This window comes from Quercus lobata, chromosome 8 (genome assembly GCF_001633185.2).
Source record: "Quercus lobata isolate SW786 chromosome 8, ValleyOak3.0 Primary Assembly, whole genome shotgun sequence".
Classification (NCBI taxonomy): Eukaryota; Viridiplantae; Streptophyta; class Magnoliopsida; order Fagales; family Fagaceae; genus Quercus; species Quercus lobata.
Genome location: NC_044911.1, coordinates 6,008,900 through 6,021,612, shown reverse-complemented (window position 1 = coordinate 6,021,612; position 12,713 = coordinate 6,008,900). Strand labels below are relative to the sequence as shown.

The following is a 12,713-nucleotide window of genomic DNA, read 5'->3' as shown; positions in this document are numbered from 1 at the left end:
TAATCTGATAATAAAGAAAAATTATCCTAAAATGAACGTCATAGACTGATTTTCTATAATATCTATCTAGAAATGAATTGAGGGAGATTCTAGGTTGTGAACCTCACCAACCAGTATACTAACTGAGATAAGAGAAGGGGGCCATACTACCTCAGCCTAAACCATATTAAAATTCCCAAAAGATTCACCTACCCCGTCAACCCATGAATCTCTAATTTGATTGTAGATATAGGCACAAACTTGTCGTCATTCATTGAGACCATACAAAGTGATCCTAAGAGATTCTTAAGAGAAAGTGAGCATCGTTGCATTGTATTGTATATTACTGTTAAGAGATCAATTGCTAGAAATGAAGGTAACATCTCATAACTCTCCTGGGTTCAAATTAAGCACTGCTTTCTGGAATCTAACAAATGCATAGATGTCTTAGCAAGATAGGGTCCCATATCCAAGTTAATGGTTTTTGTTTATTTAGTAGTTCGCCAATAGACATTCTAGATTTTCTTAATCTTGATGCTAATGGGTTGTACCTAAATAGACTCTGTATTGAGCCTCTTTTGGCAGTTTAGTTTCTCTACTATATTCCTCCTTTTACCCAAAAGTGGGGGTTGGGGGTAATATGTCTATTTGTTTCTCTCTATTTTTGTTTTTGTTTTTAGACCCTCTCTTTTTAATTAATTAACCTCGTGCAAAATAAAATTTGATTAAATTAGATGTGAATAAATTATAATTAAAATAGATAAGTTGTTTTTTTATAAATGTTTTTATTTTTATTTAATATTATTTTTTATAATCCTTTTGTTTATATTGCTTGTTAATTTTATATATATATATATATATATATATATATATATATATATATATATATATTTTGTTGAACTTTTTAATGGATGTTTATTATATATATATATATATATATATATTTTGTTGAACTTTTTAATGGATGTTTATATATATATATATATATATATTGGTGAACTTTTTAATGGATGTCACAACTTACGGTTAGTTTACACTTTTTTTAATGAAGTGAAGGATATTCAAATTAAGCATTAGATATTGTCAATAAGTTACGGACCCAATTGTCAAAGTTTGGTGGGAATGAATACGACACTGATATCAGAAAAATTGTAGATTAGAGGAGAAGGATGACTTCCATTTATTGATAACGACCTAGCTACTTTTTCCATAGATAAAAACTAGGATTTCAACAGCCGCCATAATAGACAATACATGTGCAGCTAATCCACTGTCAAGAAAAAATGAAAAAGAAGAAAATGATCGAGCATGGTCTTTTTTCACTTATCCACTAATAATAAAGCAAAGGCTGCAAAGCCAATTAATGATTAAATCGTGGACAACATTATCTTTTCACTTAAAAAAAAAAAAAAAAAAGAAAAAAAAAAGAAAGAGTTAATTAAGTTATGCTAGTTCCTAGCAAGACGCTTATAATAAGACTCATAGGTTAACCCTTATAAATACCCACCAATAAAAAATTGCTAGCAGCGGAACTCGAATCTAAATAGGTTAGACGAAGTATTCAAACACCTTATCAATTGAACCATTTGTTGGCATCTTTTTACTTTTATTTTATGAAAATATGTCAATTTATGTAAAATTATGGATAAAAGAGAAAAGTTTGCCGTTGATTAAGCAACTGAACACTAATCAATTTATAATAAGAGAGAGAGAGATGGATAAGAGAGAAAAGTTTGCCATTGATTAACTGAACACTAATCAATTTATAATAAGAGAGAGAGAGAGAGAGAGAGAGAGAGAGAAATCAAACGAGCATGAACAGCCAACACTTCCTTCTCATATCCTGCACAGGCCAAGGCCATATTAACCCTACTCTCCAACTCGCCATACGCCTAATACACGGCGGTGCACGAGTGACCTTTGCCACCACCGTCCACGGCCTCAAACAAATAAAAAAATTCCCTTCACTTGAGGGCCTATCCTATGCCTCTTTCTCCGATGGCTTTGATGATGGAAACAAACCAATTGACGACCCACAACACATTATGTCCGAGTTCAAGCGTGTCGGCTCACAAACACTCGCCAACTTGATTGTCAAACTCTCAAATGACGAGCATCACAAGGTCACCTTCTTAGTCTACACCATCCTTCTCCCATGGGCTGCTGATGTGGCACGTGATATGGGTATACCTTCTGCTTTTCTCAGCATTCAGTCCACTGCAGCACTTGCTATCTACCAGAAATACTTCAATGCCCATGATGGTATGTATCATATTTATGAAAATAGCCCCCCAAATTCTATACAGTTCAAAGGGTTGCCACCATTTGCTTCCTCGGACCTACCTTCGTTTCTCTTACCAACTAGTCCACACAATTCAGTCATACCTACCTTTCAGGAACATATCCAAACCCTTGAAAAAGATCCCAACCCATGTGTGTTACTGAACACCTTTGATGCTCTAGAAGAAGCAGCAATCGAAGCCGTTGTTAATTTGAATTTAATACCAATCGGACCATTGGTTCCATCCACTTTTTTCGACACAAAAGACCAGTCTGGTAATTCCCCGTTTGGATGTGATTTGTTTGAGAGCTCTAAGGACTATCTTCATTGGCTAAACTCAAAGCCAAATAACTCGGTGGTTTATGTGTCGTTTGGAAGCCTAGTTACGTTGCAAGGAAAGCAAATGGAAGAGATTTTTCATGGACTAGTTGAAACCGACCGTCCATTCTTGTGGGTAATTCGAGCTTCAGAGAACGGAGGATCAGAAATAGAGGACACGATAAAGAATAAATTGAAGGAAGAAACACAAGGGTTAATAGTGCCATGGTGTTCACAGGTTGAGGTGCTGTGTCACCATTCAGTGGGCTGTTTCTTGACACATTGCGGGTGGAACTCGACCTTGGAGAGTATCGTAGCCGGAGTGCCGGTGGTGGCTTGTCCACATTTTTCAGATCAAATTATGAATGCCAAGATGGTGGAGGAGGTGTGGGGGACTGGAATTAAAGCGAAGGTGAATGAAGAAGAAGTTGTGGAGAGGGCAGAAATTAAGAGGTGCTTGGAGATGGTGATGGGAGCTGCAGAGAAAGGGGAAGAGATAAGGAGGAATGCTAAGAAATGGAAAAGCTTGGCTGTGCAAGCTGTGAAGGAGGGTGGTTCTTCACACACCCATTTCAAGCTTTTCATGGAAAGGTTTCACATAGATTAATGGACAGCAACGCTATGAAAATGAAATTGGAGGGTGAGGCTGTGGAAGATGTGAAGGAAGCTTGCAATCTCATGCTGTCACGCACTTCATTGGGAATGGAGCAATAAAACGGATGACCAGATGTTGGCGTCCCAAGTACACAGTTCACTGCCTGCAAAGAAAACAATAAATCATTCCTTGTGAGCCTTCTAAAAGCCTTTTCAATTTCAAGTTTTTTTTTTTTTTTTTGAGTTTGTATACTCATATCATATGGATTATTGTGAAGTTATTAGCTTGCATGTACTACTGTGCTCTATAAATATCTTATTAAGAAAAGATTGATCAAAATTTTATTGCCTAGATTAAAAAATAAAAAATAAAATAAACGAATGTATCAAGACCGCTTCGAATATCTTAGTATTTGCTTTAGAATTGTGCAATCCCTTCATCTCATATATAGCAAGTTATTATAGGAAGAAATTCTTTGGACATAACCCAAAAGTATTGGCTAGAGAGAATTTGAACCCATAATTTAATAGATATCATAAGGATTTAGGAATTATTAAACCAACTTCTTAATGTTTGTTGCTCAAATTCTTAATTTGCCTTGCTATGGATTTTCTTAATGTGAAATGATTGTTAAGGAAGAAATTTAATATTATCTAATCAATAAAAAATGTATTCTTAGTCCTCCAAAAAGTTGGTATTGAAGTTTTGTGTATAGACAATGCTATAAAGGATTTGATGAGTTCTTATCCATTTGGGAAAATGAGAAGACTCTCAAAAGAAGATAGAGGGATTTCTTTGAAACATAGTTTGAGTCTTTGTCCATTGTTTGAGTGAGAGAACACTATTGGAATTTTTTTTTTTTTTTTTTTTTAGATTCACTATTGGATGTATTAGGGTTGTGGAATAGTGAGTATCTCATTTGTGAGTTTTTTTTAGTTGTTATTGAAGGTTTGCTTTCGGTGTAATGGGATTTGGGTTAGTTTGCACTTAATATTAACACACGTGTGAGAGGAGAAAATACGACTGTAGGGACCAAGTATGAGACTTCTGGGCCTTGAATCACTTGGGCTCACAATTTATTTGTAGTGGGTTTGAGGATTTCCTACTCTGGGTCGTTCTCGGCAGAGAGACTCAAAGCAGCACTTAGTTAATACTTTCTCACTTGACTGTCTTCTCTCAGTTTTTCTGAACCCCTTCTTCTCCCAAATTTCTTCTATTTATAGCCAAGGTTAGTGGGGAGATCATGATTACAGACACCGTTAGTGCTACTGAAGGTCCAATATTATCTGATTAAAGTGGATGTTTAGGTGAGAGGGCGGTGCAGCATTTATGGGCTTGGAACTTGGTTCCAGCTTGATCGATTATGTTCGGCAACTCAGTTTCCCGTGCATATCATGATTTTCCCAGACACAGCTCATATGCTTGCCCGGGAAAGTTTAACCGATCACCCCTTGGAATTCAATACCCAAAACTTGTTTTTTACATTATGACAGTTTCAAGAAGGGCATGGGGTAACTGGACCTTTCCGCTGGGCCTGTGCCCAAGGCCGGTATGGGCCTAGGCCCAGGGCCTAGGCCCAGGGCCTGTATGGGCCTGGGCCCAAGGCCAGTATGGGCTTTGGGATATCGGTGCCGTACAACGACATTTCAAAAATACTCGATAATTTTCCCATTTTATAAACTCATCTATTTTTATAAACATATACATTCATTCTATTTTGATTTTTATAAGCTATATGTTGTATAAGAGTACTATAAGAATAAAATTCATCAATTAAATTTTATATATAATTTCTTATTTCTATTAAAAAAACAAATTAGGGGAAAGTGGAATTTTCAAAATCCTCTGTCTGCCACTGTTAATTTGTAGCCATCATATATGAACAAGTTTACGGAAATTTTGACAATTAAGTACACACAGAGAAATTTTTGTATTATAGCGGGCACTAAGTGAATGAAAAGTTGAAAACTCAGAGGGAACTGTAACTCTGTATGTCGGTAGACTGGTCAAAATTTAATGGGACTCGATTCTTTTCTTCAAAATTGTGAATGGAACTCTACGATCCATCACTATTAATTGGACTAGGAGTCAAGCACTGATTGTAAGTCAAGTAGATGGGAAACCTCCATTTTTTTCAATCTTGATATCAATTTTCTTACGTGACAAAATTTAAGTCCAACGTATTTAAGACTAAAGTTTCATTGATTTTGGAAGTTAGAATAAGTCCCTCTCTGTCTCAAGTTGGCTGTGTAGTGCGCTATTGTCTGTGTACACACATTGTGTTTGACAACTTTTGTTAAGTTTATTTACTTAAATGTGAGAGAGAAAAGTTGCGGCAAATATGCTAGGTTTTTTCTTTAACCAACTTTTTTGCTAACATTGCTGTTTGTCTCATCTAAACAAATAAGTTAGCCAAACTCACAAATGTAAACCAAATAAGTTAGCCAAACTCACAAATGTAAACCAAAATTTCGAGGTAAATTAAAACAAAATTAATGATCTCCGGAATTCAAATAGGCCACTAGTGGTGGTTTAACCTAATTTCTACCTTCCCAAAAAGAATCAAGTTATTTTTAATTTTTTAGTAAAGAAAGAGTTTATGTGTATGAAATGGAAACCATGCAGTTAAGAGATATCAGAGATTTGAGTTTTTTCCTCGGTAGGGTTGCTAAGGCCCAAACTTAACATTTGAGCACAAATCAATTATAACCTAGACACTCAGATACATATTTGATTAAATCATGAGGTTGAGAGAGCTAGGATTTTCCAAAACTTACAATTTAAAAAAAAAAAATATATATATATATATATATATATATATTAGAATAACTCTCTAGTGGATAAGGTTTGGAGAAAAACACTTCAAATTCCTTTTATATCTTTTTATTGGATGTGAATTTTGAAAACCCAACCGTTGGATTTTATAATATTTATGTTCTTAACATGCATGTCAAATTTTATTCAAATCAAATGTTATTTACTATTCAATTAATAAACTTATTTTTTATATATAATTTTAGATCACAAAAACTTGAAATTTAAACATTTGATTGATAACATAACTATTGATCTTTGATCTTTTTGAAATTTTGCAAACATGAAGGATATAATATAAATATGCAATTTAACGTTTAGATTTTCAAAATTTATATACAAAAAAAGATATTTGCGGAGTTTGAAGTGTTTCTCTCCAAACTACTTTGGAGAGAAACATTTTCCCTCTCTTGGGGCTTCACATGGCAATGCACACACATTGATGCCTTGAAGAAGAAAAAAGAATATTTAAGTTTTGATCTCAATGAAGACAGCCAATTTGTGAACATTGTTATTTGATGCCCTTGGAGGATTAAAATAAATTATTTTTAAAATTGTGGAGTTTTGAAAAATTTAGTAGTTGCGGCTTTTATTTGATAATTTTTTGGGAAAATAGAAATAAAATATTTTTTCATTTATATTTAACTTTGTGGTTAAGGTAAATTAGTTTATGTTCAAAGAAGGACAAGTTTTGGGTCAATTAAACTAGTTGCGGTATTTACTATTCTCTATTTAGTAAGGGTAATTTAAGGTTTAATTGATTATGTAATGGACACGAATTTATTATTTGAATTTAACAATAACACAAGCAAGCAGTGACTTTTTTCTTTATCTTTTTTTTTTCATGGCATGGGATATTAAAATTACATCATGTGACAGACCAATGAATAATAGAAATTTTTCTAAGAAAAATGAATAATAGAAATGACACGATGATAACAATAATGAGATTAACAAGCGCAAGTAATGAAGTAAGATCAATTAATTTACTTAACATTAACTTGTTTTATCATCTAATTTAGATTGGAAAAATTAATTTTCTTTGGACCTTATTCTAAAGGAAAGTTTGGATTGGAGCTGTGTCTCAAAATAAATTGGGTCTCTTCTTGGAAAGTTATATGTGTGTCTTGGAAACTTCAATCCAACAATCAAGGCATCCAATCAATAAATAAGTTCAAAAACAGATTCCAGTTACCTTCTACCTAGCCCCCTTTTCATATGACTTTTGTGGCGCTTCACCCGGCAAATTTTAGGAACAGTGGAACTTTCGACTCTCAAGTCAAGAAGCTCACTGATATTCGATTCACCATCTATTCACCTTTGTTTCAATCGAGAAAAGTCAGAGGTCAGACTTTGCATCTAAATTTTCAAAATTTGAAGTTTTTTAAAGGATAAATGTTATATTATATATGTATGTGTGGAGTGTGTAGTCATAAACCTCATGCCAATGTCAAAATAATGTAGCATTACAACCAGTAATGGTTTAGCACGTCCCCATGCTAACATGTATCACCTAAAAGTTGATAATCATCTAGGGAAGGTCGGTATTGGGGATTTTTTTTTTTTTTTTTAAATATATATATGAGTGACTGAGTCAATACAATTTTAAAATAATGGAGGATTATGTTTTTGAAGTGGGTTTTTAGTTAATTATATGGATACAATACAACCAAAAGGAAGTAGCTATTATTAGAAACTAGAATCCCATAAAAAAAAAATGGAAACAGTTTGTGTTTTTCATGTGTATTGTACCTGATAGGATGTTGATATGTATTTAATACTTAATATCTTGTTTGGTTTAGTGCAACCAGTCTTGGCCCCCAAAAATAAAAAGATTTTACATTTTGCTTCCTGCTTCTAATAGAAGTTATGATGAGGAGAAAATAGAGTTCCTTATTGATGAGCCACCGGCCTTGGTACAACACAACCCTCCACCCTACTCTTCTTCTTCTACCCATTCTACTTTTGGGTGGGGGAGAGTCGTATATATAAGATGATTCAACTTACATTATACTGACTTTAATCCTAGTCACCCAACCATAATTTTGTGATTAGGTTAGATTACTAGACAAATAATGCAATCTGTAATGTGATAGATTCGGCTTCAGAGGTTCTTATGGGCAGGGTTTGGGTGTTTTTTTTTTTGTTTATGAAAGAGCTGGATCCTATGGGATTTTGTATTAAGAAAGAGTATTGCTGCATACACAACTTCACAATAATTTAGTTAAATTGTTTTTAATTTTAATTTTTGTTTACACCCATAACTTGCATAACATTTTTACCTACTAATAACAATTTGCTATTTGGTAGATGTGAAATGAATTATACCTCTAGACAAATTGTTCATGGAGTAATCTAGGTATTTAAATATAGGAAGGATGGATTTTTGATGATAATAGGTTTACGGTGTCATGCTGGTGGTGAAGAGAGATAAGCTAAGTGTATGCGTGAATTTTTTAGATTTAGCAAATGAGATTTTCATTCAGATGTAAATGAGTTTAAAAAGATTAGGATTCCTCACTTGGACTCTGATGTTACTCCAAATGTTTCTCCATCTCTCTCAAAATTAAACCTAAGATCAAAAACATTTAAAAAATGAAATGAATTATTTTAAAAAAAAAATTAAAAAGAAAAGAAAAGAAACAAACAAACAAACAAACAAACAAAGATTTTGTTATTATTCTTTCTGTTTTTTTGATAGCTAATTAGCCTCTTCTTTGTTCTCCATCTAATTTTTTTTCTTTGAGATGTTTAACTCTGCTCTTCCCAGATTTTTCCTTCTTCACCAATACAACAAGCCTCTCTAAAATATTTCATTCTCATTTCTCACCCTAGAAAACCTCCTCAAGACGTACCACCTTAAGATGTTTCATACTTCTTCATGGGAAAGATCCCTCTCATTAAAATCATCCAATTTAATCCAGAGCTAAGATATGTGATATTTTAAAAAATCCAATGGTCTTAAAAAGCCCATTTAAAGTTTAAATGGGCTTTTTAAACTACACAAATTCAGTTTTTTCATTTCTTGTTTTCCCCACTTTTTATTTTTATTTTTTATCATTAATCTTAAAAGTTGGCTGGAAAATCCATGAAAACTGAATCTGAATTCAAATTGAGGAACAAAATGCATAAAAAATGAATTTGAAAATGAGATAAGAATAAGATATGTGATATTTTTAAAATCCAATGGTCTTAAAAAAACCCATTTAAACTACACAAATTCAATTTTCTTCATTTCTTGTTTTCCCCACCTTAAAAAAATTTAAAAAAATTAAAAAAATAAAATTAAACGTAGAAGTTGAGAAATTCTATGCTATGTCCACAACTTATCAGTTATTACTTATAATTTATTGTGAAAATATTATAGACATATCACATCTCTTAAAAGTTAGCTGAAAAATCCATGAAAACTGAATTTGAATTCAAATTGAAGAACAAAATACCATAAAAATGAATTTGAAATTAAGTTTAAGAACAAAATACTTTTAAATATTTGCTTTTGTCATTGTACTATAGGGATTTGAGTGAGCCCACAAAAAATGCAAAAAAAAGGAAAAATCATGGAAGCAAAAAATAAAAGCATGTGGCTAGAACTAAATTCCCAATGGAATGCTAGATATAAGAACTAGATATACAAACTAGTCCTATATTAAATCACACATATAACCACAAAATTCACCATACCGACACCCACACAAGCATGCTCACAATCAACACAAGTGAAAAATATATATCGAGTAGGTCATAATACTACGAATATAAGGAAGTCAAGTGCTTAACAATTAGAACAAAACACAAAATTTCAATGTCCATCAAATAATTAATTAAAAGAAATATCTCCCTCACTCATGTTCAAACTAGACCCCTTTAACAAGTCTCGAGTAGAATCACCAATTTGTGAACACCTTCACGTGAATCGTGATGCATCTAGAGGTTAGGTAATGTTAATAAGTACATTAACATCTAGAGGTTGGAGAGTCCATTAATGTTCATCTAAGGTTCACATGTGCCAAGCTCTCAAAAAGCCTCTTCTAGTGATTAAGTTTGAAGAAACCCAAGATCCAGTTGTGTAAAAGTTACTGCCACATCTAGAATACATTGTTGCTAGAAGTCAAAGCTTCAAGAGGATATTTGGACTCATAAGTGAGTTGTTCATGTTCAACAGAGTTCTACTATTGAAGAGTTCTTAAATTTGAAGCTATGTTGGATAATGCTAATAAGTACAATTTAGAATATGGTTATTCTAATACTGTAAAACTTAAATTCTTTAGTGAATCTAGTTTCCTTCGGGTTGGTGGTGAAGCCTTGGCAGTGGTTTTAAACTTAAGCTCATGAGTGATTGTGGTCTCCAAAGTTTAATATTATCATTTTCAGTTCCTAAAAAACTTAAAATGATCGCTTTAGTCCCTATAGGGTCAGTTTCTAGTTTGGCCATGAAAGTTCGAAAATGTGTTAAAATACAAGAGCTGTTTAGACCCCCCAAATTAAAAATTATGGCTCGGTAGATTTTACTCTAACTTATACTAAGTGTGGAATAGAGTAAATGTGAGCGGATAAACAAATAAACTACTCTAAGCCATATTTAATATAACACAGTAGTAATATGAAAACTAAAAGAGTAGGGAAGAAGAATGCAAACACAAGATAACACGTTGATGTGTTATCGAAGAGGAAACCGAAATACTCGGCGTAAAACTTCTCCGCTGCCCTCCAAGCGGAAATCAATCCACTAGACAATCAGTTGAGATATATGGGTTAGCAAGAAACCCTCCAAGCCTAATCTACTTGATACACCTAAGCCTTCCAAGCTCCTACTCCAACAAGGCTTCTCAGAACCGTGTCTTGTCTAGCTCTCCGGATCTCGCAATATGCCCGATTGCATCCGCCAAAGCCTGGCTTCTTCCAATGCTTCCCAGAAACACCAAAACCTCACTGAACACTCTAAAAGGGTATGGTAAGTGTTTGGACTATCAACCTCTTAATGGTATGGAAATGGAGAGGTAAGAGTTGAGGAAAATCCATAAGTAATTGTGTAAAGAATTGTGGGTATAACAATCTCTAACTCTCAAAGTTTGTGGCTAGGGTTTTCTCTCAAAAGAACTCCTCAACATATGTAGGTAATGTGGGTATATATAGTATGAGTACAGATAGTGTGTATCAAAAATGACAATCTGGTAAAACAAAATGTTTCGCGAGTATCTTGCAAGAAGGCTTTACCCGCGAGACACTCGCGAAACACAGCTGTCTCCATCCTATCCTGACTCTTCGCATTCAAGTTATGTGCAGGGCACATGCATCACTTCACGGGATGCTTACTTGTAAGCTACCCGCAAAAACACTTCAATCTTCAATTTGCCTTGAGTCTTCACACACTCTCTCTCTCACACACAACTCTTACAAATAAAATCCCACAAATAATACAGGGTACATAAGATTGAATATAATTACAATCAAATTTGGCACGGAATTAAAATCAACAAAAACATAGTTGTAAATTACAACTTTACAAGCCAAGTAATCTAAAGAACTAAATGTGTGATCACTTTAAATTTTAGGGGCTAAAATCGCTCATGAGTTAATTAACCCATTGGCTTTTCCTTACATTATCATATTCCGTACTATTTGTTTTCGTTGTTATTTTAATGATTCACAATATTGATGTTGTTTGCTTTAACCAAGGTCTTAAGCATAACTGGACTAATTAATAACTTGGCTTAAAATTGGTTAAATTTTTGTGTGTATGTTTGTATGTGTGTATATATATGTGTGTGTGTATATATATATAAGAAAAAAAAATATCATAAATATGTGTTTAGACCATAAATAAAACAACGTAAGGAGGAAACATTAAATTATATTTTAGATCACTTGTTAAAATTAAAAACTTCAATAAAATAAAAACAAACGATGATAAACGACTCATGAATTAAAATTCTAGGTTTGAATAAAGACAGGATTAAAATTAATGTTAATAAAAATATGATTAAAATCCCAACTAAAAGTAAAGCTTAAAAAACAAAATTAATACAACAAATGAGAAAGAGCTTGGAGAGGATAAGCAGAATGAAATAGGGTGTCTACATATATGTCCCTTTTTGGTGGAATTCATGCATAAGTAAGCGAGTGCATGTGCATATCAGTGATGAAATGAGTGAACACTGAACTGTGGAAATTTAATTAGTCTAAAACGAGGAATTTAATGTACTTCATGTAGTATAAATTAATTTCGATGCAATGAAACTCAGACGACTAATCTCCACTGCAGAACTTAGGAATAAACAGTTTACTCCTAAGTTACGATCAATGGTTGGTAGAATGAGCAACCCATGATCATATATGCTAAACTAAATTATCTATATATATATATATAGGACATGCATGAAAGTCTTGCGCTGAGTTTCTTTCTGCTTTCCTATTTTGTTTGCTTGAAATTCTACCACACATTAATTCTGACACCAATAGTCAAGCATAGACTTAAACCTTAAACCTTGTGAATGTGATGCTGCATGTAACGGGCCTTAGATTTCTCTAGATAGATATAAATTTTGTAACTTGACAGGGAGTGCAGTAATTAAAAGAAAAATAAATAAATTGGTTTTTGAAAATTCAATAGTTGAAATGGGACAATTAATTTGAATCTTAAACGTTTCTTTTTCTAGATGAATGTTTTTTTTCAAAACATGAAAATGCCAATTGAATTATAATTAAAATTCTTGGCTAAAGGCA

General features: G+C 33.1%; 1 protein-coding gene across 1 annotated transcript; it reads left to right on the top strand.

Annotated features, from left to right (window-relative positions):
• The first annotated feature begins 1,724 nt into the window (after positions 1 to 1,724).
• Positions 1,725 to 3,524, top strand: LOC115956081 (crocetin glucosyltransferase, chloroplastic-like). The gene has a single exon (XM_031074540.1). It carries the CDS (start codon positions 1,794 to 1,796, stop codon positions 3,183 to 3,185), a length of 1,392 nt encoding a protein of 463 aa, XP_030930400.1. The 5' UTR covers positions 1,725 to 1,793; the 3' UTR covers positions 3,186 to 3,524.
• Positions 3,525 to 12,713: the final 9,189 nt, after the last annotated feature.